General features: G+C 43.7%; 2 protein-coding genes and 1 non-coding gene across 4 annotated transcripts in view; 2 read left to right on the top strand and 1 right to left on the bottom strand.

Annotated features, from left to right (window-relative positions):
- Positions 1 to 10: 10 nt before the first annotated feature.
- Positions 11 to 21,376, bottom strand: Wbp4 (WW domain binding protein 4). Its single transcript, XM_038310341.2, has 10 exons — positions 21,002 to 21,376; positions 20,473 to 20,545; positions 17,343 to 17,405; positions 17,134 to 17,257; positions 12,887 to 13,066; positions 10,374 to 10,420; positions 9,496 to 9,571; positions 7,354 to 7,544; positions 6,318 to 6,484; positions 11 to 2,317 (listed from the first exon to the last, which is right to left on the bottom strand). Coding segments are annotated over exons 1-10 (1,131 nt in total). The 5' UTR covers positions 21,004 to 21,376; the 3' UTR covers positions 11 to 2,109.
- The window catches only part of Elf1 (E74 like ETS transcription factor 1), a 93,240-nt gene continuing 90,421 nt past the window's right edge, over positions 21,246 to 24,064 (top strand). Inside the window, exon 1 of one of the 2 annotated variants that reach the window (XM_038310340.2) lies at positions 21,246 to 21,739. The gene's annotated coding sequence lies outside the window, so the exon portion shown is untranslated. The remainder of the gene's footprint in view (positions 21,740 to 24,064) is intronic. The other variant, XM_038310335.2, reaches the window with a different exon arrangement.
- Trnae-uuc lies at positions 21,770 to 21,841 on the top strand. Its single transcript has one exon. It is a non-coding gene; the product is annotated as a tRNA-Glu (tRNA).

Raw genomic sequence — 24,064 nt, 5'->3', positions numbered from 1 at the left:
CTAAGTCATGTAGGTGGGTAGGAACTTGGTCCTTGTTTTTATTTTTACTTTGTGTCCATCTGTATATACTCTAAGTATTAACAGTAGATGAGTTTCAGCTACTACAGGCATTCCCCAAGTGCCTTATACATACACTAATTCCATTACCCCTCAAAACAACCCAGGAGACCAGGTCTGGTGGCAAATATCTTTAATCCTAACCCCTGAGAGGCAGAGTTAAGTAGGTTCACTGTGAGTGCCAGGCAGATCTACACAGTCCAGGCCTGCCAGGGATACACTGTGAGACTCTGTCTCAGAAGAAACAAATACAAACAAATTTAACAAACGTCTTCAATACTGCATTTTACAGGAGCTCAGTGTGACTAAAGCAAAAGCACATTCTACTTTTGGTCGTTTCCGGTTGAGAAGCGCTGAGGACTAATGATACATACTCCTCGGCTACATGACAAATGACCTATCGAAATTTAAAAACACGGTAGAATATGGCTCAGTTGGTGCTTGACCAACACAATCCAGCACCATATAAACCAGGAGGGGTAGCATACAACTATAATCCCAGCTCTGGGGAAGCAGAAAACAGGAGGATCGTAAGTTCAAACGGTCATCTTCGGCCAAGCTACCTAGGGAGTTCCAGGCTAGCCTGGGAGACAGGAGGGTCTCGGAAAACAAACCAAACAAAAATAAAACCCCCAAACCCAACCCCTAAAACAGAAGGGTCTGTTGGCTCATGCCTGCAATCCCAGCACTAAGGCCACTAAGGTTTAGGTAGGATATTAACTGCGAGTTTGAAGGCAGCCTAGGATATATAGGGAGACCCTGACTCAAACCCTTGAACACCCCAGTCAAAGAACAATAAAAACTCAACTGCAAGAGCTAATTCCATTCACGACAGGCCCCAAAGCTACAGAGAAACCCTGTCTCGGAAACAACAAAAAACGGCAACTATCAAACACTCAGGTGTGATAGTATACCTGTTAATTTCAGAACTCCTGAGTAATCTTAGACCTAAGAATCTGGATTTGAGGTCAGCCTAGGCAATACAGCAAGACTCTTCACAAAATAAACTGTAAAATGCTTCAAAATATAAAGTTTAGGCCTGAATAATTGCAAAGATTAATCTCCAAATACTATTTTGCCAATTATAAGCTTTGATTCATATTAGAAAAAAAAGAACCCCAATATTTATGGTTTTAATAAACTATTCTTACATGTATACTAGCAAAGACAAATATTTGCTACCAAAAGTTACATACTATACAACTTAAGAATAATATAATTAAAAATACGCAAAAATAATAAAGGAAAGTACATCAAATAGAATATGAAATTTCTACTAAGAAATGCAGCCAAAAAAATGGGAACCATCTAAGTGGACCACGAAGCCTATTTTAGTTCAAGCCTTTTGTTTACATTACCTTAGGTAAACCTTCCAATGGACCCAGGGCTATGAAAAGTTGGCCTGACTGGGAAAGGACTGTTCTAGAATGTCACGGCAGAAGCTGCATTTCTATCTCTAGTTCCCTGATGCTTGGCTCCAAGTTAACCCTTTTCAAACTTTGCTGCTGTAAGCTGACCCCTGGTCCAGCCCTCACTCTGCTCTTTAGTACCCAAGAGGCTCCTGCTTCTGGTCTTTGGTCTTAAACGGAGTAAGACAAGTTGCTATGCATACTACATCCAGGCTTCAGAAAGGACCATCAAAACCAGACTGCCATGGGGCTGTGCACGTCTGTCTGATTCTTATTTCCCAGGTAACAGGTTAATTTCAGTGTGTGGAAATAATGCATTTTCAATGCAGGACAAGCTATGCTCAAATGAGTAAGGACAGAGCTAGGGTCTTCCCCATGTTTTAAATAACAGATACATAGCATCTTAAATTATCATATAATTAGCAATTTCAGACATTGAACATAATACACTGTATTACAATGCAATGTGGTAGGCTTCCACTTAAGGAACAAAAATAAATTTCACATGAAAAAAGGTTTATTCTGAGTCACATAAACTACATTTAGCAGAAAACGTAAACTGCAGCACTATAGTGCGCAGAGCACAGAGAGGCTCGGAAGGGCCATTTCCTCTGTCCACAGCACTCAGATCGTTCCCAGTCACTCACTCATCATCCCCTCGCTGTCTTAAATTCCGACATCTCCCATTTTCAATTCTTCTCTTTTTGAAGACTGGAGCCACCCCATCTGCTGCAACTCCCAGAGAAGAGACCGTCTTTTCTTTAAATACCACTTTGATTTCTCCAGCAGCAGCTTCTGAAGTTGACAGATATTCGTTTTCAGTGCTTGGAAGTTCCAAATCGACCTCTTCCCTGGAACAGAAAGAAATCTAAACTATACCCTGACAGATAAGGTAAATATCTGCATTGAAACCATGAGCCAGTGAAGCACCACAAGCCAACCGTAACACTGAGGGGATCAGAGGCTGGTCATCAGGAACACTATGCTGCTCCTCTTCTGGCTCTTTTGAGAAAGGGTCTCATGTAGTCCTGGCTAACCCTGTACTTGCTAATGTCACTGTGGATGACCTTGAGTTCCTGAGCCTCCGGCCTGGGTTAGGTGTGTACTGCTTAGATCTAGGTGATTTAAAATACTGATTTTAGTCTCAACACACTGAATTCTGACTGATATGGGCTAGGACGGGTCTCATTTGTTCTGTTTCTGCTGAACAAAGGCTACAGCATCTTAGAAAACACTCCGCTCATATACGCTGTGCAGTATAAACACAGATTCTGAAGGTTCACATAACACAAGATGGAAAAGAATGGAACCTTAATGTCCTGTTGTGGTAGACTCAATGAATTATTTGCCTAGCATGTTTTTATTTTGAGAACTAGCCCTTCGACTATCCACACGGTCAGTAAAAAACAATCTGGCTAGACCAGAAATCAGTACCCTATCCTTTAGATCAGTGGTTCTCAACCGCTCTGATCCTTTAATACACTTCCTCATACTGTGGTGACCTCACCCCCCCAAACCATAAAACTATTTTCACTGCTACTTCCTAACTGTAATTTTTGCTACTGTTATGAATCTTGATATAAATATCTGTGTTTTTCAACGGTTTTAGGTGACCCCTGTGAAAGGGTCATTCGACCCCCAAGGGTTTGCGACCCACATATTGAGAATCACTGCTCTAGATAGTGAACTAGTCTATGAAAGAGTTAGCTCATCAAATCCACCCATGAGAGTTCTGAACACAGAGCAGAAAGATCATCATATTCAGTGGCTGAGACTATAAAGTCTGCTGGGGACCAAATATCTTTTTGGAGAGAAGAATTCAGTAGCTAGAGAATAAAGCAGGCAAACAGAGAAAATCAGAGACGGGAGATGAAGAATTTAATTTTTTGAAAATATGCTTCCCAGAGTCCCCTTTAGATTTTATTCTTATTTTATGTATTGCTTGCATGTATGTCTGCATACCGCATGTGTGAAGTGTCCACAGAGGCCAGAAGGTATCAGATCTTCTGCAACCAAAGTTACAGATGGTTGTTAGTTATCATGTGGATGCTGGGAACCAAACCCAGGTCCTGTCCAATAGCAATAAGCACCCATAACAAGTTAATAATAAATAAAAGCTTTAATTTCTATTCTATGATGGCTGTCCTCGCTGTCTTCTGTACAGCAGACACTGCAGGAGGCAGCTGGAGCAGGTACTCTGGTTGATACTCTGTATCAACACTGATACAGAGCAGATGCTCTGTAGCATCCTCCTCTCTCCTGTATCAGCATCAGCATTTGCTTTATTAGCCTTTCCCTTCAGAAACCACTCAGTTCAGGCCATGTTCATCCAGAATTACTTGTGATGAGCTTGAGAGTAAGAATTGGTCTATAACAAAAGTTAACCAGGACTGTTTTAGTTCTTTTTACATTTAAATTTAATTTAATTTAGACTAGGTTAGAGTTTGAGGACAGTCTGATCTACAGAGAAAGTTCCAGGACAGCAAAAGCTATACAGAAAAACCCTGTCTTGAAACTAGGTTAATCTACTTATAAAGTTGGAAACAATCTATTACATACTAAGCTGCCTAGGTTGTGGAATATTTTTTTATACTGTAAAGGTGTCTTTGCTTAAGGCACCTCCTGATTGGTTTAAAAAAGAGCTAAATGGCCAATAGGTAGGCAGGAGAGAGAGATATATTAGAAGAGGGAATCTAGGTGCTCGATTTCACCAGGAGACTCTGAGTAAGTCAGATGTGCCATACTAAGAGGAGGTAATCGAGCCATGTGGCAGAATGTAAAAAAAAAAAAAAAAAAAAAAACAGGTTAATTAAGTTATTAGAGCTAGTTGGGAAAAAAATCCAAGCTAAGGCCAAGTCTCCAGGTCATTATTTGCAGGCTGGCAGTCCAAAAACAGTCGACAAGAAAGCTTGTACAGTGTAGCTAGCCTGAAACTTAACCAGCATTAGAAAGATTCATCAACTCTGAAATAGGAGATGCGGACAGAGGACAATTTTCCTACTTTTTAATTAAAAAATGTTACCTTGACTTACAAGGTACTAGGCATCATGCTAGCAATCTGAACGAAGTGCTTCAGTAGACTCTCCTTCCCTCATTCCCTCACTCTCTGCCCCCCAACCTCCCGCTGTAACCTCTCCTCCCAGTCTCTTTTCCTTGCTTATGTATCAGGTGACCTTTTGCCCATCCCAATCCTTTCTCACACATAAGTGGGTATAAAACCATCTTCCTGTTTTAAGTGACAAGAACTGAAGAAGGGAATGGACTGGCCGAATGCTCCAGTAACTTCCAGGGAGAGGCACCGATGTCATAGCTGGGGGATAAAATCTGGTATACAGAGTTGCTCAGTAGCTCCATTATTTCACTATGAAAAAAAAGTACAGCCTTTTCATTAAAAAGCGGAGTATAGTTTGGGTTCTGGTGGCTTTGAGTTAAGATTCACCCTGTAGTCCATGCTTTTGAAGCAAATCCTGCCTCCGTCTCCCACGTGGTGGTGTCAGCAGTGTGCAACCCACCCTCGGCCAAGAATTTTAATAATAATTTACTATGAAAGTGCATAAAAGGATCCATTCTACACTATCCTTTCAAAGTAGTGTTTTAAAGAATCTCTGTTTTACCCATACACCTTTCCTACTTCACCTGGAAGGTTTCTATGACTTTTTTGTTGTTATTTTTCTCTGTAGCTTTGGAGTCTGTCCTGGAACTAGCTCTTGTAGCCCAGGCTGGCCTTGAACTCACAGAATCCGCCGCCTCTGACTCCCAAGTGTTGGGATTAAAGACAAAGGCATGTACCACCACCACCGGGCAGAAGGTTCCTTTTAAGGGTTAAAAAAAATACTAAAATGGGGCTGGAGAGATGGCTCAGTGGTTAAGAGCACTGGCTGCTCTTTCAGAGGTCCTGAGTTCAATTCCCAGGAACCACAGGGTGGCTCACAGCCATCTGTAATGTGATCTGGCGCCCTCCTCTGGTGTGCAGGCATACATGGAGGCAGAATGTTGTATACATAATAAATTGATCTTTAAAAAATAAAAAAATAAAAATTCTTATTAAAAAAACTCATTTGAGCAGTTAAGCCAGTAGTACCATTAATCAGGTATCATTTTTAACACAACTATGCTAAACTGTTGACAAACTCTTCTGCTTTCAATATGAGTTTAAAAATTTGGAAGTGTCAGCTATGGTGGCGCACCACCTGTTAATACTGGCACCCATGAGGTGGGGCCAGATCAGGAGTTCAAGGCTAGTCAGAGGCTACACAAGACTCTAAAAACAAAACAAAAACCCCAAATCAAACCAATTGACCAACAAACCAACCAGAACAAAATCCACACCCACATAAAAAACAAAACTTTGGGACTGGAGAGATGACTCAGTCGTTAAGAACACCAGCTGCTCTTCCAAAGGACCCAGGTTCAATTCCCAGAACCCACAGGGGGCAGCTCACAACTGTCTGTAACTCCAGCTCCAGAGGATCTGATGCCAATGCACATAAAATAAAGTTAAATACATTAAATTAAAAAAGAAACTTAGAAGTATAGCGAGACATTTCAAGAGAAAAAGAGGGCAAAAGCTTTACCTTTAAACACATTCCATAGCTAAAGTATTTTGGAAAGTATTTACTGTATTTGTTTCTGTGCTAAAAAATGATGGGTGTGTGAATGTGGTCAGGCTTTGGTAGGACACAACACAATCACTCCCTTGCTTTAAAACAACTGCTGTCTCATCTGCTAAACAAACCATTCTAGAAACGCAGGGAGAGCTACACCTCTAAGGAGCACAGTGGACTTGAGGTTCTTGGCTGCCTCATGCTGAGGGGCTTGGGCACAGCAGGGGATAACCTCTCAGGTACTTACAGAGACTCACTCTCTTGTTTTATTTCTTGCCACTCTCCATAAGGGTTCGTCGATTTCTTAAGCGTTTTAGGCTTTTCTTCACTTGTATTCGATGGATTCTGTTTTGGAGTACTTTTTTCTTTTTGTATTTCTGGGTCAGTTCTTTTTTCAGTACTTTTATTTTTTTCCTGAAATGCAAAGGCCAATAAAAATAAACAACACACTTCAAGCAGAACTGCTACAGACAACCCCCAAATTTCCTTAAAAGGTCTTTTAAAGAATAATAGTCATTCAGTAATGGTTTTAAGTTTTCACATGACAATAAATGTGCATGGAAGAACTTGACCAGGGTTTTCACTATCTGAAACTTTAATGCATATGTTTAATGATACTTTTAAAACACGTACCATGATGGTACATAAAGGCAGTGGTGGATGCCTTTTACCAGACTCTGAAGGTAGAGGCAGGAAAATATTTTTGAGTTCAAGGTCAGACTGATCTACAGAGCAAACGCTAGGACAGCCAGGGCTGCATAGAGAAACTGTCTCAGGTGTGTAAGTGGGGGTTGGAATAGACTAACTCCCCCTTGGGGCAGAAGCAGCCCCCATAAAAGACACCTATCTTCACTGGGCTAAGAAAGCCCTTTAATCCACTTTCCCAGTCTGGTGTGTACACCATCCACGTACTAGGTTTTCAGCCTCTGTAAACTACCACCCATGGGGAGCTTGCTTGGAATTTCTTCTGTATTCTACATGGGGCTCATCCCCTATGTAGCCCTTGCTGGTCCTGAACGTCTATTCTAATTCTCCCCTCTTAGCTTCCCAAGAACTGAGATCACCAGAATATGCCACATGATAAGCAACACGATTTTCTTGCTCTTTTTTCCCTAAACAGGGTCTCACTGTGTTGTCTGGCTGACCTGGAATTCCCTATGTAAATCAGCTGGCCTCAAACTCAAGAGAGCTGCCTGCCTCTGCTTCCCAAGTGCTGGGATTGAATGTACATACAACCACATCCCCAGGCATGATTTTTCTTAACAAATCCTCTTGGATTTTACCTTAAACTTGATGATTAGTTTCTTCGTGTCTGCAGTGGCCTCCCCGGCCTTCTTCTGTTCGCCGTCAGAGTCACTGTGGGAATCTGAGGATTTGGACTCTTCCAGGGTGTCAGGCGACTTTTCACCATCCTTACTAGAAGGCTCGTCTCCAGTGTGTGGAATGAAGTCATCAGGCTTCTCCCACTTGGATTCTGATCAACATTTTAATAACTGTATTACTTATTTAGCAATACTTAGCAATATAATACTTTATCATGTACAATTACTAAATAATACCGCATTATACACACACACACTTTATGAAGAGCTCAAAAACCTCTCATTTTTTTTCTATCACTCAGAAATGTAGGACAACCTGCACTTACTAAACTCATAAAACCTAACTCCAATGGAAAGGAACTGGGGAAGTGGGTGATAAGTCTTAAACATCTTCAGTTTACCTGAAAACAATTTCAAGAAACATACTGATAATGACTTTACAGAGTATTTCCTGAAACTTATGGTAGGGTTTTCCAGAGTCTCCACGACAGAGTGAAGAGATGAATACACTACCATAACAGTCAGGTGTCTCAACTGGCCGAACTCCACTGCCATCTAGTGGTCACTGGGTTTTAGAGCCAGCCAAGTCTCTAACAGTCTTGTCTCTAAGTCTAGTTAAATGAAAAGGAGAGAAACTATACAATTTGTTACCCAACTGAGACGATTTTAAGAGTGAAGGAGACTAGGAGACTGAGGCTGGAGGATTTCTGTGAGTTCAAGGTCGGCCTGCTCTACCGCCACACAACAAGCCCTGGGATTTGCTCATTTCTGTTCCCCCAGCGTTAGGGTTACAGGTGCTTTCATCCACACCTTGCTATGTGGGTCCAGGCCCTCTACCCATACCCAGATTTATGTAATACTATAGGTTAAACCCAGGACTCTGCAAACACTCTAACCCATTAAACAACATCTCTAACACAAGGCTTTTGTTTTTGTTTGTTTTGTTTTTCAAGACAGGGTTTTTTTTGTGTAACAGTTCTGGCTGTCCTAGAACTCACTTTGCAGACCAGGCAGACCTTGAACTCACAGAGATCCACCTGCCTCCCAGGTGCTGGGATTAAAGGTGTGTGCCACCACCGCCGGCTCAGTTTTGTTTTCTTAAAAGAAAATGGTGAAGGCCTAGGTGTAGTTCAATAAGAGGGCACATGCTAGCATGCACTGGCTCTCAAGTTTGATCCTCACTATGACAAAAGTCAAACAAGGTGATAACTATAGGTACTTAGAAGGAAAATTATTAAATCAATCATGAGACTCAGTAATTTTAGAGTTGAAGATTTTTTTTTAATTTGCAAATGCCTTTTGTTTGTTTTGAGATAGGGTTTCTCTGTGTAAGAACCCTGGCTGTCCTGGAACTTGCTTTGTAGACTAGGCTGGCCTCCAACTCATACACCCGCCTCTGCCTTCCGAGTGCTGGAATTAAAGGAAGGCGCCGCCACCACCATCCAGTTCAACAGTTAATTTTTGTTGCTCTCAGGGAGGACCAGGGCTCAATTCCAGCACCCACATGGTAACTCAAAATTATCAGTAACTCCAGTTCCAGGGGATCTGATGCCTTCTTCTGGCTTCCTTGGGTACCAGGCTCACATATAGTGAGCATAAATTCATTAAAAAAAAAAAGAGGGGCTGGAGAGATGGCTCAGGGGTTAAGAGCATTGCCTGCTCTTCCAAAGGTCCTGAGTTTAATTCCCAGCAACCACATGGTGGCTCACAACCATCTGTAATGAGGTTTGGTGCCCTCTTCTGGCCTACAGGAATACATCCAGGCAGAATATTGTATACATAATAAATATTTTTTTTAAAAAAGAGGAACAACATTGATGCACAGTATATATTAATACATACATAGCAATACATATATTTTAAGTACCCCTTATAAAAGATAATATGTACTTGGTACAAAATAGCTCATATGCAGTTTTGGGTACTGCATATTTAAGTTAAAATAATCAAAGATAGAGGCAGGTGGATCTCTGTGAGTTCGAGGCCAGCCTAGTCTACAAGAGTTAGTTCCAGGACAGGTTCCAAAAGCTACACAGAAACCCTGTCTTGAAAAACCAACCAACCAAACAAAACAAAACAAAAAAAGTCAAAGGTAATACTCACCTCCTGTTTCTGTATTATAATAATAGGTGTAACCGTCTTCACTTAAACCTTCTACCCAAATGGCCTTTGCTGCTGTCTAATAGGAGGGGAAAAACAACACAGTGAGAATAATGACAGTCGCTATCTACTGACTAATGAAGGCAAATGTGCTATCCTGTCTTTTCCACCAGGCACCTGGAGTCAAGAGCGATGATAAAGATCATGGCGACACAGCCGGGCGGTGGTGGCGCACGCCTTTAATCCCAGCACTCGGGAGGCAGAGGCAGGCGGATCTCTGTGAGTTCGAGGCCTGCCTGGTCTACAAGAGCTAGTTCCAGGACAGGCTCTAAAAAAAAGCTGCAGAGAAACCCTGTCTCGAAAAACCAAAAAAAAAAAAAAAAAAAAAAAAAAAAAAAAAAAAAAGATCATGGCGACATAGCCTGGCTTTTGCTAGTCACTACCAACTTTCAAACACAAAGTGTCTCCTCTCTCAAAGCCAGGAATTCTGTCTAGTTGGACAGACATGTAAACAAGAAGCGACTGCAAATCGACTAATCATTTATCCTGTATGTGTGTGTGTATATATGTGTGTGTGTACAGATATACTTGTTCCAGCTCTACTCAGCCTTCTAACACAAGGATTACAGGAAGAAAAAAGCCAAGCTGGGGGGTTGAAGAGAACCTGCTTATTTGGAAATAAATTTGCTTAACAAAATTCTACAAAAAACCACAGCAACCAAGGTTTATTTAGCTCAGGGGTAGAATGGTGGCTATTCACAAGGCCTACGACTAATCCCCAGCACCACAAAGCCAATCAGCCACCCAACCCAACTTGCCGACTCCAGAAGCCAATCACTTGAGAGAATAAAGCAAAGACAGCATAAATATGTTATAATTACCTTTTTTAGGTTCCCTTGAAATCCTTCTGGCTTCTCCCACTGAGATGCTTAAAACAAAATACATTGTAAAACAATTTTGCTTTAAAATAAAACAAGTCCCCAAAATTTAATTAGGTAAAAATTCACAAGAGTCCTTATTATGTATAAAACACTACAAAATAGCTTATTATTGAATATATTATTATGAAAGAAGCAACATATATCCTTAGTGGTACTGCACAGAATACTTGTGAATGCTACATAACTTAGAAATGGCAGCATGGTCAAGAGTTACTGAAACTCCCACAGGTTAGAGCATTTATACTTGGTAGGCGCTCTCTCTCTCTCTCTCTCTCTCTCTCTCTCCATTTTTATGTGCTTAATTCTTCTGTGAGATGCCTTGTTATTATGGTTTAAATGAGAATGGCCCCAGAGGCTCGCTCATATATTTGAGCACTTGGTCACCAGCTGGTGAAACTGTTTGGGAAGGATTAGAAGTATGGCCCTCTTGGAGATGTGTTGCTGGGGTGGAGACCTTGAGGTCTCCAAAGCCTACACCATTCCCAGTTTGCTCACTCTTTCTGCCTCCTGGCTGTAGGTGAGATGTAAGCTCTCAGTTACTGCTCCAACACCATGCCTGCCTGCTGCCATGCTCCCTGCCATGATGGCTGGCCTTGAACTCACAGAGATTCACCTGTCTCTGCCTCCCCAGTGCTGGGATTAAAGGTGTGCCTACCATCGCCCAGCTTGTGGCACACACTTTTAATGGCAGCACTGGGGAGGCAGAGGCAGGCAGATCTCTGTGAGTTCCCAGACAGGTTTACACAGCGAGACTGTCTCTCACCTTCACATCTGGAGCTATTATATCAGTATTAATAGCTAGTTAGTTCTTTATGTCTCACGTCCCGTGTAGAAATAGTTGGCTTGGTAGGTTTTGAAGGGAAGGGATGGCTTTCTGTTGTCTTGGGTAAACAGAGAGTGAGAAATGAAGAATAAAGAAATTATAAACAAGTTATCATTGAGAATAAGAATACATATAATAAGATGAAGAAAGGTAGCACAGAAAGACCAAAAAGAAAAATAGCTTCAAAGTCAATCTGAAAAATCAACACCCTTCCCACCCCAAGTGTCTATTTCTGGTTGATCTGCTGTTGAACTACAATAAAAAAAAATTTTTACTTAATTCTTCCATAAATTATGTATTTCTGGAGGGTAATATAAATCAATTTCTTTGCCCCAGAATATACATGGGATATTTAAAAATGTATTGTTTTAATAGAATAAAAAATGTTTTTAATATTCCTAGTGAAAAACTCATGTACTTTACTGAAACTGGTATTTAACATTAATATGAAGGAAAATTCTCAAAATTCATCAGTTACACTTATTTTTTGTGTATATGGGTGTAGGCTGGAGGACAATTTGTGGGAGATTGCTCTCTTTCTACCATGTGGGTTCTGGGAACTAAACTCAGGTCGTCAGTCTTAGAGGCAGATATCTCACCCACTGAATCACCTCACCAGCCCAAGGAGGAAAATTAAATAGTCAATCAAGACAGCTATGAAAAAAAAAATTTAGCTTTTGGTTTCCAAAGTTCCTAGTTAGAAAACCTTTCCAGCCAAGTGGTGGTTGCACGGCCTTTAAGCCAAGCACTAGGGAGGCAGGGGGAGGTGGATCTCTGTGAGTTCAAGGTCAGTCTGGTCTACAGAGTGAGTTTCAGGACAGTCAGAGCTATATAGAGAAACCCAGTGTCATGGGGGAAAAAAAACAACAAAATCTTTCCTATTGGCATTTTATTTCAGGACCCTGTAGGTTACGACACAGACGTGAAGAGTCTGACCTTCAGGTGAAGTGCTATACTTCTGCAGAGCTCCGATTTTTTAATCAAGAAAGTGGAAATTTGTAAGAAACTGAAAAGATTTTCTTTTTTGGTTTGGGTTTTCAAGACAGAGTCTCTCTACAACAGCTCTGGCTGTCCTGGAACTTCCTCTGTAGACCAGACTGGCCCTGAACTCAGGGAGACCCGCCTGCCTCTGCATCCCACGTGCTGGGATTAAAGGTGTGTGCCACCAAGCTCAGCTAGGAATTTATGAAACTTTAACCATGGCACTGATTTGCAATAAGCAGGGTACTCTCTTTTTTTTTTTTTTTGGTTTTTCGAGACGGGGTTTCCCTGTAGTTTTAGAGCCTGTCCTGGAACTAGCTCTTGTAGACCAGGCTGGCCTCTGCCTCCCGAGTGCTGGGATTAGAGGCGTGCACCACCACTGACCGGCTTTAAGCAGGGCACTCTTATTACAGCTTCTTTTCTTTTCTTTACCCGAACCTGGCATGGGTCCACTATGTATTCTAGGCTAGTCTCTAATTTGTGGTCATCCTTCTGAATGTTGAAATTATAACTTTCTAAGCTTTGTGGAAAAAAGGAAGTTAGTTTTTTACTGTTTAACATACGCCAATATTAAATTAATATTAAATGAAAATCTCAACAGAAGAACTGTTTTTCTACTTTCTAGTAATTCTATGCTTTACCAGCATACCTCCTGTGATGAGATCGTAATAGTAACAGTGACCATCAGCCGTTACGCCTTCCACCCATCTACCCTTTGAAGAGTCTTTCTTTTTCTTTTCCTTTTTCTTTTTCTTCTCTTTCTGTTGATTTGATGGAGGGGTGGGCTGGACAGTGCTGGTCACTGGTGATATACTTGGCTGTGGAATGTCTAGAAAAAAAGATAAGAAGGGGTAACTTAGCTGGACGGTGGTGGTGCTGCATGCCTTTAATCCCAGCACTTGGGAAGCAAAGGAGGGCTAATCTCTGTGAGTTCGAGGCCAGCCTGGTCTACAAGAGCTAGTTCCAGGACAGGCTCCAAAGCTACAGAGAAACCCGTCTCAAAACAACCAAAAATAAAAGTAACGGTGCATGCCTCCTAGTACTTGAGAGGTAGAGGCAGGAGACTCAGGAGTTAAAGACCATCTTTAGTTATCAGGGGTTCTTAGCCAGCTGGGGCTCCATGAAACCCTGTCTAAGAAACAGGTATCCTGCCTACACCAACAAACTCCAATGTTGATGACAACAGGAATCAGTATTAGCCACTGGGACATGTCAACAAGAAGTTACAAAGGCAAAGCTATTAAGCTACTTCCCACTGGCTTCTCACTGCTTCACACCAATAGGAATTGTAGGCCAAGCTGGGCAGTGGTGGTGCACACCTTTAACCCCAGCACTTGGGAAGCAGAGGTAGCAAATCTCTGGGTCCAGGGCCAGCCTGGACTACAGAGTGAATTCCAGGACAGCCAGGGCTACACAGAGAAACCATGTCTGGAAAAACAAAACAGCCAAACAAAAGCCCTCTAGGCCAAAACTACCTGAAAAAAACGAAACAAAACAAAACACCTAAAAAATACACCTAAAAATACTGTTAAATTCAACAACATGATTAAATTTTTTTGTGAAATACAATGAAAAGAAACAAAAGCAAAAACACATATGCCAGAAAAATGGAAAAACTAACAAGTTAATGTCCCTAATGATAACTCATTAAAAATCAAACATCCTAACAGATAATAAACATTTTCTTTTACTAATATTCAAAGAAATGCAAATAAATATAGTTTCTTTTTATAGATTAATCTGTAAAGTATGATGAAATTTCACTCTCACCTACGGTACGTACATGAACGTGAAAACTCTGTTTTCTGGCTTTCTGCTCATAAGATTGCTAACACTTCCAGTACCAATTAACAACTTTTTATTTCTAGAAAAATGCAAATCAGTCTAACATTTGTAGTTAGCTTGCCATCAGCTATATTATAATACATTCATCCTTTGATATCAGATTTCTTATCCAGAAGATGAACTTACAGAGAAAAACAAACACAAAAATATACATATAGGAGAAGCTACAGCATTCTTCTCTCTGTGTGTGTGTGTGTGTTTTTTTTTTTTTTTTTTTTTTTTTTGAGACAGGGTTTCTCTGTGTAGCCCTGGAACTTGCTCTGTAGACCAGGCTGGCCTTGAGCTCAGAGACCCACCTGCCTGTCTCCTGAATGCTGAGATGAATGGCATGCGTGGGGGTGCAGATTTCACAGAACATAATACATATAATCCAGAAGGATGCCACAGGGGCACAGTGGCTCACATCTGGAATCTCAGCCTGCCTAGGCTACAAAGTGAGCTCTAGGCTAGCCAGAGCTATACAGGGAGACTCTATATCGAAACAGACAAACCAATATCCCCATCATGGACAGGGAGATATGTTTATGTATAACCAAAATTAATCTGTGCTGAGTGTGGTAGTGCACACCTTTAATCCCAGCACTTGGGAGGCAAAGCCAGGTGGATCTTGATGCCATCCTGGTCTATTGAATTTGAGGTCACCCTGGTCTACAGAGTGAGTTCCAGGACAGCCAGGGTTACACAGAGAAACCCTGTCCAAAAAACCAAAAACAAACAAACAAAAACCTTAAAATGGCACTTAAATGGAATCTTTTAATCTATATATACATTAAATTAATGAGATGAATTTCTAACTAACACTTCTCCAACTGTCTAGAAGATACCTAACTAATTTTTCTTCTCAAAATGCTTTATATTCAGTTGGGTGTAATGATCCATGCTTGTAATCCCAGAACTTGGGAGCCTGTCTGAGGCCAGTTTAAATTAACCAGTGAGATTCTCATTATAATAAATAAATGGCTTTTTGGAACTACATGCCCCTTCTTTTCCTAACATTACTAATATTACAACACATTAAACTGACAATTATTCTTATTTCATGAAAGCAATATTCTGCTTAAAGCCATAATTAAAGAGTTCTTTTTATTAGAGACTAAAGAGTATACTTCATACTGAAAAATTTGGCTCGAACTGAGCAGGAAGCCCCCTGCAATGGCGGGTATGGTACGGTACCACAGGTGCTAGTCAGGTGGCCAACAGTGCGACTGCGCCAGCCCTCCTCGTTTGCGGAAGACGCTTTCTTACAGTGGCCATGGTTCTGGCTGAATTACCGCGAGGAAGTGACAACCCAGCATGACGACCCAGTGTTTACACAGGGCTTGTCTCTGTCTCACCTCCTGCAAGGCCAGGAAAGAGAGGTGGGAAGGCCGTGACCTGACGAGGTGACGGCCAAGGACACGCAGATGGCTATCAGTCCATCACGTACCACCGGGGGTTGGGGGAGGTGCTGAAGTGAAAGGCTAACTGAAAAGAGGATCCATGGTGCAAGGAAGCGACTTAGGATGGGCAAGCTTTTGTGATGATACCGCTCTTTCAGGGTCACCCATGTGCCTATAAATAACTCCTCATTCATGCTGTCTAGTTAAGGTCAATAAAGTCAGTGGTTCACAAAATCCAAAAACCAAATTATCTGACCACCTGAACTACTAGGCCAACAATCAAGATCTACTCTAGCTGGTTGTGGTGGTGCACACCGGTAGGATTTGCTGAAGGAAGTGGAGGCAGGAGGATCACAAGTTCAAGGCCAACCTGGGTTACACATTAAACAACAACAAATACACACACACACACACACACATATATGTGTGTACACACACACTCTATATCTGGTTTAAGAACTTGGCTCCCAGCTTACTGTAGAGCTCTTCCCCCACCCCCCGCCCCCCAGCATTTCTCTGTAGCTTTGGAGCCTGTCCTGGAGCTAGCTCTTATAGACTGGGCTGGCCTCGAACTCACAAACATCCACCTGCCTCTGCCTCCCGAGTGCTGGGATTAAAGGCGTGCGCCGCCACCAACCAGCTTGCTGTGGAGCTTTAGGAGGTGAGGCCCGGTTGGTGGAGGGACATCAGTGGTGACCCGCTCTCTACATTTCTATCTCCCTGCGGGCTCTGGCCTGCTCTCTCTGCTTCTGGTCTGGATCATGGGAACAAGCTTCCATCTCGCTTACCCACTGTGCCAGCCCAGTCCCGGTGGACTCAAACCTCTGAAACTGCCCACAGCTGAACGTTTATCCTCTAAGTGGCTCCTGACAGGTGTCTTGTAACCAGAAAAGTAACTGATAAAATTTGTTATGGAAGAAAGCTCACAAAAACTTTCTGCTTCAGAGCCTTAATTCAACCAGATGGAAACATTCAATAACACTCCTTACCAACCCTCAAAATAATCTGCCTGCTGGAGGTAAAGTTGATTAATATATAATTATAATGCGGATTTTTTTAAAAAATGAGTAGTACCTATAACAATGAGTATCCAAAAAGCCTCAAGGTTTTGGAAACGAATCATTCAGTTAGGCTAGGGCTAGGACTAGGGAGCCGTTAAAGTAATGCAGCCGATATGAACAAAGGTACCAAAAGATGAAGCATTAAAAGCAAAACATGGGGCAAGATGGCTCATTGCCTTAAGGTCCTTGCCACTGAGCTTTGTGACCTGAGTCTGATCCACATGGTGCAAGGAGAAAACCGACTTTTCCAAGCTGTCCTCTGAACTCCACACTTCCATCAACACAAACAGATAAGTAAAGACACACTGTAAAAAGCAAAACAAGCCAGGTATGGTGGCTCGTGCTTTTTAGTTTCAGAAGGCCTAGGTAGGAAGCCCACAAGTACAAGACTAGTCCAGAATATACTGGGAGATGGCACGTCAACAACAGACAACAACTGCAACAGCAACAGCACAAAACAAGCTCTTCAAAGTCCGCTTTCTAAATAAGACCATGATACACAATTAAAGCACCAGCATTATTTAAGTACGTAACTCCTATATGGAACCAATGAAAAGGTCCCTCAGCACGACCTGGGATGTTAGTTTTAAAGTGTCTTGCTGATGTCTTACCTGACTCTAAGCCAAGCCGTTTCAGGTCCTCCTGGTATGCCTTCAGGGCAGCTGCCTCCATCGCCGCAAACTCCTTGGATGCCTTTTCTTCTTCCTTTGCCTTGTCCAAGCTTTTCTGTTTAATCTACGAGAGACCCACGTGAAGGTGAATGTGAGAGACGGGATCAACGTTTGCAGAGACAAATGAACGAAGAGCCAACTGAGATTACCTCACTGATCCTCTTGGCCACATTTTCCTTGTGATTCTTTCCTCTTTCATGGAATTCAACACTCTTGAAAAGGAAAAAGGAAAAGCATCATTAAATTCACAGTAAACTAGTACTGTAAATATAGGGCTGAATTAGAAAAAATGTTTAGTTTTAATGCAAACCGAGCCTTGTATCAAACAGTGCTAGTGGTCCAAGCAGATTGCCATGTTCTCCCAGTAGGTATCTGGTTCTTAAGATGGATCAGGATGACCACACCCACAGGGGAGAGTATCAAGTACCCTCCTGATTAACCCAGTCAATATTGGTGTGATAAGGACTTAAAGTGTTGGGAACAACTTCCAAGAAGAAGCATGTCTCAGCTGAGCAGGGCATATTTCTGTAACCTGAGTACTTTGAAGGCTGAAGCAAGAGAAACCTGCATTCTAGTTCCAGCCCAGCTTAAGCTATTTGCTCAAGCAACACCCTGTCTCAAAACAAAAAGTAGCAATAACAATTTTTTTTCCAAACCAAAAACCCTACCAAAGAAACAAAATCCATAAAAACAACAATAACAAAACCTACTACCTTTCAACACAAAATGTCAAAACTGGTTAAGCCTCTAAATTTCATTTTCTGTTTTGCTGTCTTAGAGATATAAAGAATATCTTTAAAGACTTGGTCTTGCTGGGTGGTGGTGGCGCATGCTTTTAATCCCAGCACTCGGGAGGCAGAGGCAGGCAGATCGCAGTGAGTTCGAGATAGAGAAACCCTGTCTCCAAAAACAAAAACAAAAACAAAAACAACAACAAAAAACAACAATAAAGAAAAAACCAAGAAAGACTTGGTCTTTAAAACATTCAGAAGAATAGGTATTTTAAAAATTCCTCATTTGGGCAGGTAAGATGGCTTAGTGGGTAAAGGTGCTTGACGCCAAGCCTGACGACCACCTCAACCCCCAGGACCCACATGAACATTGTCTTTTGACTTGCACACTGAGAAACATGCACTCCAACACGTATACACACACCCACACAAACTCAAAAAATTCCCCACATTGCACAAAATGATGCAATAAACAAAGTTATCCACCACAGTACTGTTTGTAGCAACAATCTTGTATTCAATCTATTGGGCACTGGCTGAGGAACTGCATACATCCCCCGCAGGCTTTTACTACAGCAAAGGCTCTCAACAGCCCCCTACGTGCTGACATAGAGACGCCTTAAGGATATACTGTTCAGTTAAAACAAAAAACAAAAACTGTGCTATCTGTAAACATGATGTAAATCCAAGCACTCAGGAGGCAGAGGCAGATCTGAGTTCAATGCAAGCCTGCTCTACAGCCCGAGCTCCAGGACAGGCTCAACAGCTACACAGAGAAATCCTGTCTTGAATAAAAACGACAGACATGGGGAAAAGGGGAGCTAACTTTTGAAGAATAACAGTAATTAGAAGGCTGGGACATGGATGGTTGAGTGAGCACGGGGACCTACTTAGGAATTAATAAATTATAGATGTCTGGTGGCAAGAAAGAAGAATTCCCAGAAAAATGCTGTCAATCAAATCCAGTATGAGGCATTAACCAAGCTATTCTAATACACTCTTGTGAATTCCCCATTAAAGCTAGTGTTTGCAAAGCAAACAATCATCTAGTGTTCTTAGACCAGGTTACCTCTAGGTGATATACCATACAAAGAGTACTATGTGAAAGGACCATTCAAAACTGAGTATTGACTGTAGCTAATGACTAAATTACTAGATATTTAGGGAGATGCAGGCAAACTTCTGGAAAGATAATTTATTTTCAATAACTCATAAAATTCATTTTACTGCCTAGGTACCTCCAGGTGTTGTGTGGTTTTAAAACCTCATGGCAGTTTTGGAAAGGACTAGACTACGCCAGATAAAATATGCACACTCTTTAGCAATCATCAGTAAGACCAAAACAGAAGTGCAATACTCTTCAAAGCCAAAGACCTTCCAGGTAACTTAGAGGTGTTTGCCGAGGGCATACAGGATGAAAGCTGGCAACATTTTCTTGTGCACAACAGTTCTGCCCAGTGAAAAGGTTATGTATATATAACATACCGTCACTTTTGGTTCTATTTCGTTTTGTTTATCGAGACAGGCTTTCTCTGTGTAGTTCTGGCTGTCCAGGAACTCACTCTGTAAAGCAGGCTGGCCTGGAGCTCAGAGATCCACCTGCCTCTGCCTCCTAGTGCTGGGATTGAAGGCGGGTGCCCTACTGCCTGGCAAGACAGAGTAGCTTTTTAAAACTTACTTTGTGGGTGTGACTGTGTAAGTTCATAAGTGCCACATGAGTACAGCTGCCAAGGAGGAGGCTGTTGTTGGAGCATCTGGAACTGGAGTCACAGGTGGTTGTGAACTGCCACGTGGTGCTGGGGGCTGAACACCAGCCCTCTGCAAAAGCTGTAGGTACTTTTCACTGTGGGGCCAAGTTTCTACTAGAGTACGCTTGTATTGTTATGACATATCTGAGAGGGAAGAAAGCCACCTGACTTTTTGCTTTATGCTTTAAAAGCTGGAGCTATTAGTCAAGTGGTGGCGCATGCCTTTAATCCCAGCACTCAGAGAGGCAAAGGCAAGCGGTTCTCTGTGATTTCGAGGTCAGTTTGGTCTATAAAGCGAGTTCCAGGACAGCCAGAGGTACCCAGAGAAAACCCATCTCAAAAACAAAACAAAATCAAGTTGGAGCTAGCTTACAAGGATAAATTGTTGCTATGTTTGTATTTCATGAGTCTCGAAAACAAAACAAAACAAAACCAAGTTGGAGCTAGCTTACAAGGATAAATTGTTGCTATGTTTGTATTTCATGAGGGGGACAATGACTTTCTTCCAAATTTCTCTGAGAAGAAACATAAAAAGAGAAAGGAAAATATTCTTTTTAAGGGGCAGGAGTTCCATAAACATGGATGAGATTACCCATTCCTCAAAGGCCACAGAAATAATTAGGCCTTGAAATCAAAGTTAGACTGATGAGAGGACGGTAGCTTTCATAAGTGGAATCAAACAAATGGCATCTTTCTAGGTTTTGAAAAAAAAATCTGGAGCATTATACATGAACGTGGCTTGCAAACTCTTAGATCAAAAAGCAACATGTCACATGAATATGTTACTAGAAATTTCATACAGGCCTGTTGTCTGCTATCCAGCACTTGCAGTAATCACAGAACTTCTTTGGTTGTGACTTCCAGTAGTCGGCCCTGAATAAGGAAAAACAACTCTTAAGTTTATCCAAAAATTAAAAGAGAATTGTTATACTTTTTAACATTTGGGACGTAAGGGTATTGTCTGGCTTTTGTCTTAGCAAAGCAGTTTTATTATTTACGTGAAGCTGAATTCCTTGTAAAACCGCTTTCCGTAAAATAATCACAGTTCTCGTTACTGCCACCGAGACGAGGGAAACAGGAGTCTCAAAGCAAAGTATTTCCCTTTCCCGCCCCCTTCTCAGCTAATTCACTTGTTTTGGGGACATCTGCGGAGACAGCGCCACCTGGGCCCCGGCGGGCAGGGGCGGCACCAGAGTCCCCAGCTCCCAGGGCGGCCGCGTCTCCCCGAGAACCGGCCCAGCAGGTCGGGCGGCCCGGGGCGAGCGGAGGGGCGGGAGGAGGAGGTGGCGGCACGTGGCCGCCGCGCAGCTTAGGTCCGACTCGACTCACATGACTGCGCCGGCTCCGCGCGTAGCCCGCGATCCCGCGCTCCCTGGTGCTCGGCGGGCGGCGAGAGCCGGGACCTCCGGGCCTCCGCGTCCCCGGACCCGGCGTCCTGCGGCCCCGACGGACTACGGCGGTCGCGAGGGCCCAATCCGCGCGCGCGGTGTCGCCGCCTCCTCCCCTCCCCCACGGGGCGGTCCTGGCGGCGCCTGAGAGGTGGGGTCGGTATAAAGGGGTTGAGGTCACCCAGAAGGGACGATAGCGCGACGGGACCGGAGCTGCTGGCCGCGAGTGTCCTAGCCGAGCTCCAGCCCCCGCGGGTCCTCGCTCCTCCCGGGATCCAGAACCTCCACTCTCGAGCTGGCTCGCGGCCGAGGAGCTCGGCCTCCGCCCCCTCCACCTCACCCCCCCACGCCGCGCGCAGCTGTTCCCACAGACGGCGCCGCCCTCGGCTTTGCCGGCTAGCCCGCTCGCTCCGTGACCGGAGAGCAGCCCGGACTTGAGGGCCGAGAAAGAAAGGCGCAGCCGCCGGTTCCGGACCCGCAACCGGGGCGCTGGGGCTTCGCCTCAAAACTTTCCAGTGGCTCGGCTGGCCCGCTGCTCCTCCCTCCCCCACCCCCACCCCCCACCACGCACGCGCGTGCGTGCTCCGTCGGGCTCGTTCCCGCGCGTGGGACAGCGGGGTTGGCTTCGGCTGGAGTCGTGCACGGCAGCTGAAGCGGTCGCTTGGCTGACGCTAGTCAGGTGGGTAATGGCGGTGCTCTCTGTAGCACTTCCCATATGGTCTAGCGGTTAGGATTCCTGGTTTTCACCCAGGCGGCCCGGGTTCGACTCCCGGTATGGGAACGGGGGCTTCACCTTTTTCTTTTGTCTTGTTAGAATTTGGAGGAACAGGTTATGTTTTCTGGGAGCTCTGGCTAACTTCTGCGTCGGCGCCTGCTGAGTTTGTGATGCAGCGGTGGAGTTGATGGTAGTGGGGCGAGCAGGTGGCTCGCGGGGAGCGCGCTCGGGCCGGTGCGGGAGGAGTTTCGCTTTCCCCGCGCCTGCTCCCCCGCCTTCAGCTCGTACTTTTCCGAGGTGATGATTAACTCGGGCCTCGCCTTATCTCTCCCCGCCCCCCCGTGCCCCCTGGGCCCACACCCAGCTAGGCCGCCCCCTTCCGATCCGGACGGCTGGGGCGTGTCCGCCGTGGTCGCGGTGCACCACTTACTGTCAACAGCGACTCGAGACCCCCCTGGGCTCGCCTGTCCCCGCCGTTCCCCATCGCCTGCCCGGCTCTGGGACTCCTGCTGCTTGCACCCCAGCCGTGTTCACTGCTTCCCCCATCAGCACCCAAGCCTCAAAACGAGGCCTTTGCAGAAAGTCTCTTTACCCCATGTACAACAAGCTGCGGAGAGGAGAAATACCACTGTGATGAGATGTCTTTAAAGAACAGACTCCACTTTCCGGGAGGCTGTTGGGAGCGTCACTGATTTAAAAAAAAAAAAAAAAAAAATCATGGGGTGGAGGTGGAGCTTTGGAAGACAGAAAATTAGCCCGGAGACTGGGGAGGGGATGTTAAAACAAAGTTGCACTGTACTTTTAAATATAGAAGCCCTGTGTTTATTACAAAGAAGGGGCCCAGCTGTGTCAGCAGCCCCAGAGCTGTAAACGAAACAAAAGCGTTATCTTAAATGCAAGTTGAAATGAGAAAATTGGGGCAACTGTAGTGTTTAGTCTGTTGGGCCTCTGGGCACAAATAAGGAAAAACTGACTCCCGCGGATGCGTTTCTGGTCTGAGCCATTGCCAAGCAGAAGTTTTGGTTGTTTGTGTGTTCCCAAAATATTTTATAGCCTTAACTGGCACGGCTGAATTTGAAAATAATGATCTGAAAATAAGGACCAATTAGCCCTTCCTCGTAAAAATTAAAAGTGGAAAACCCCGTTAGCAAATATTTAAGATCTTAAATACCCAAGTGTTTACCCATTTCAAGGTGCCCCTCTCTCCGCCTCCGGCCAGATGTTCTGAGGCTCCTGATGTTCAGGCGCTTAAGATTTGTGGGTGGTGTTGGACAGAGTCACATTTTAGCTCCTGCGGTTAGCCACGGGACCTTGTGGAGGTCTTTGACCTTTAGTGTATTATAGGTTCAGAGCCCTAAACTCTGCGTCATATTGTCTTCATTGTCATTAATAAACATGGTTTTGCCATGTGGCTCAAGACTCCTGGGGTTTATGATCGGCCTCTACCTTCCCAGCAGTGGAGTTACAGGCAAGAGCCTCAAGGTTTGTCTTAGATTCTTTCTGTGGCTGGGGTTAAGGCTGAGACATCTCCTGTTGCCCAGGGTAGCCTCACATCTCTGTGCTGATGAGAATAGCCTTGAACTCTTTGGTCTTTCTGTGCTCGGATATAGGCATGTGGCACCAGGCCTGACTAAATTAAAAAATAAATGTTAATAAATGATTTTTTTTTTTGTGCCGGGTGGTGGTGGCACACACCTTTTAAATCCCGGCGCTCGGGAGGCAGAGGCAGAAGGATCTCTGAGAGTTTGAGGCCAGCCTGGTCTACAGAGCGAGTTCCAGACAGGCTCCAAAGCTACAGAGGCACCCTGTCTCGAAAAACAAAACAAAAACAAAGAAGAAGAAGACTTTTTTTTGTGTGTGTTTGCATGTTTTGCCTGCATGTGCATCACGTGTGTGTCTGGTGTCCAGGAGGAAGAACAGTGTCAGTTCCTCTGGAACTGGAGTTATGGATGCTTTTGAGCCACTGTGTTTGTGTGCTGGGGAGTCAAAGCCCATTGCTGCAGGAGCAACAAGTGCTCCAAATCTCTTAACAGCTGCTGGGTTCTCCATAGCAGCCTGTGTCACCCGGCTTAGATAGATCTCGAATAGGTAATGGGAGTAGAAATTTTTCATGTAAAAGTTCCATGCCTTGTGTCATTAAAGGCTTCAGGCTTTGGTCCAGGTTTGGAAGAAAAGGCACCTACCTGTCCTTTGTTTAATTTCTACAAGGACTTGACCAGTACTAAAATGTGTGTTATTGGAAACTGAACGGTAAATGATTGCCGGGAGGCACTACATACTTGGGGTGAG

Source organism: Arvicola amphibius, chromosome 13, assembly GCF_903992535.2.
Source record: "Arvicola amphibius chromosome 13, mArvAmp1.2, whole genome shotgun sequence".
Classification (NCBI taxonomy): Eukaryota; Metazoa; Chordata; class Mammalia; order Rodentia; family Cricetidae; genus Arvicola; species Arvicola amphibius.
Note: the sequence above shows the minus strand (reverse complement) of the source record. Positions and strands in the feature narration are given on the sequence as shown.

Excerpts from the sequence above, each read along its gene's own strand:
- Wbp4 (XM_038310341.2), bottom strand. Across the intron at positions 17,258-17,342 it reads TGGCCAAGAGGATCAGTGAG|ATTAAACAGAAAAGCTTGGA; the intron begins GTAATCTCAGTT and ends GGTCTCTCGTAG. Across the intron at positions 7,545-9,495 it reads TTATAATACAGAAACAGGAG|AATCCAAGTGGGAGAAGCCT; the intron begins GTGAGTATTACC and ends AATGTTGATCAG.